We start from the raw sequence: 1,838 nt of genomic DNA, 5'->3' as shown, positions 1-1,838 counted from the left end.
GCGTGGAGCCGTGAATGGGGGTCCCCTGCTCTTCCATGAGTGCTCTAGCTTCCCCCGGCACGGCTGCGTGGAGTGGTTTTGAACGTGCTCTGTGCCCACGCAGTGACGCCGAGCCTGTCCTCCTGCAGGTCTCCACCATCATGTCTGCCAGCACCACCACGCTGCGGTACCCCGGGTACATGAACAACGACCTCATCGGCCTCATCGCCTCGCTCATCCCCACACCGCGGCTGCACTTCCTCATGACGGGGTACACGCCGCTCACCACCGACCAGTCGGTAAGGCAGCCCCGCGGCCTTGGCGTGAGCTGCAGTCGCGTGCGCCAGATCCGGGCCCGTGTCCCGTGCGATGGCTGCGTGCGATAGTGAGCTGCAGGCGCGTGCGCCAGATCCGGGCCCGTGTCCCGTGCGAGGGCCGCGTGCGATAGGAATAAGACGTGAGCAGGCGATGGTGCTCGCGCTGCGTTACCTGCGGCACGCGTTGGGCTGGTGCAGCAGCCGTGGGAGGGTCGGCAGTGTCTGATCTGACAAAAACCACCCTTAGAAATGATCAGAGCAAGCCCAGCACTCGGCCTGCGTTCTGGGAGGGGATCGCTGCCCCTCAGCTGCGTTTAGCTCAGTGCCCCCAGCCCCCCAGTGAGAACGGAGCCGTTCTGTTTTGGGAGGCACTCGCCGGAGGCACTCGCCTGCGTTGGCCGTGTCCCCGCTGTGGAGCTGACGGCTGCTCTTCTCCTCTCCTTGCGTGCGCTTCCTCAGGATGTTGCTCAGAGAAGCAAATCTGAAAAACTGCTGGCTCTGAAACGGGTACTGGGTGTGATCTGTCCTCCCAGCGAGGAGTGCGGGGAGGGCTCAGCAGCAGCCGACGGTGCTGGGAGCGGGGCTGCCATGCGGCCAAGCTGTCCCTGCTGCACGCTTCCCGTTGGGAGACGTGCAGTGGCCAGGCAAAGCCCACGACGGCGCTCGGGGTCCCCTCTCCCGTCCCCAGGCCCTGCTCCTTGCCTTGGCAGGAGAACAAGACAGGACTTTGACAGTGACAGCACGAAACGTGTCCCTGTCACTGAGCTCAGCTGAGCTTCGCCCTCAGCCCCTGCCGTGCTGCAGGGGGGCAGCTGAGCGCCCTCGCGTTGGAGCTTCTACCAGCGCTCCCGCTCCCAGCCTGGCCGTGCCTGTGGTGTAGTTTGGGATTTCTCTGTCCTGCATGTGGCTTTGCACGTGCTCTGTCCCCAGGGTGAGGGCTTCTGCATCCCCGGGGTGAGGGCTGCTCTGTCCAGCTGCCCTCCGTTCGTGTGTATGTGTGTGTGTGAGGCAGCAGGAAGCCTGGGGAGCAGTGCGCCCACTCCCTCTGACTCGTGGCTGTGTTTGCAGGTGGCCAGCGTGAGGAAAACCACGGTCCTGGACGTGATGAGGAGATTGCTGCAGCCTAAAAACGTGATGGTGTCCACAGGCAGAGACAGGCAGACCAACCACTGCTACATCGCCATCCTCAACATCATCCAGGGAGAGGTGGATCCTACGCAGGTGAGCTCCCACAGCCGTTTTGGGTGGCGGGGACAGGCACAGTCACCATCTTCCTGTGCAGGGACCCTGGGGCAAGGCCGAGCGGTGCCCAAGAACTGGCTCTGAGTTGCTCCTGTGTGGGCTCTGGTCTTGTGGAAAGGCCTCTGGAGCCTCCCTGCCTGCTGTTTGCCAAAATCCAGCTTCCTGAGGGTGTTCGTCTTGCGAGGGGCAGCTCCTGGCCCTGCGGGGACCGGACAGCTTTGCCCATCGCACTGCTGCCCCTCACTGCTCTTGTCCCGCCAGGTCCACAAGAGCCTGCAGCGGATCCGAGAGAGGAAACTG

General features: G+C 63.8%; 1 protein-coding gene across 1 annotated transcript in view; it reads left to right on the top strand.

Annotated features, from left to right (window-relative positions):
- Positions 1 to 1,838, top strand: part of LOC104545882 (tubulin gamma-1 chain) — a gene marked incomplete at both ends in the record, with an annotated part of 5,216 nt that overhangs the window by 2,755 nt on the left and 623 nt on the right. The window contains 3 exons of the mRNA XM_010191123.1: positions 129 to 278; positions 1,365 to 1,517; positions 1,800 to 1,832. Coding sequence (XP_010189425.1) covers positions 129 to 278; positions 1,365 to 1,517; positions 1,800 to 1,832 — 336 coding nt within the window. The remainder of the gene's footprint in view (positions 1 to 128; positions 279 to 1,364; positions 1,518 to 1,799; positions 1,833 to 1,838) is intronic.

This window comes from Mesitornis unicolor, unplaced genomic scaffold (genome assembly GCF_000695765.1).
Source record: "Mesitornis unicolor isolate BGI_N332 unplaced genomic scaffold, ASM69576v1 scaffold41758, whole genome shotgun sequence".
NCBI classification, from domain to species: domain Eukaryota; kingdom Metazoa; phylum Chordata; class Aves; order Mesitornithiformes; family Mesitornithidae; genus Mesitornis; species Mesitornis unicolor.
The sequence above is the reverse complement of the archived record's forward strand: the minus strand, read 5'-3'. Positions and strand labels throughout refer to the sequence as shown.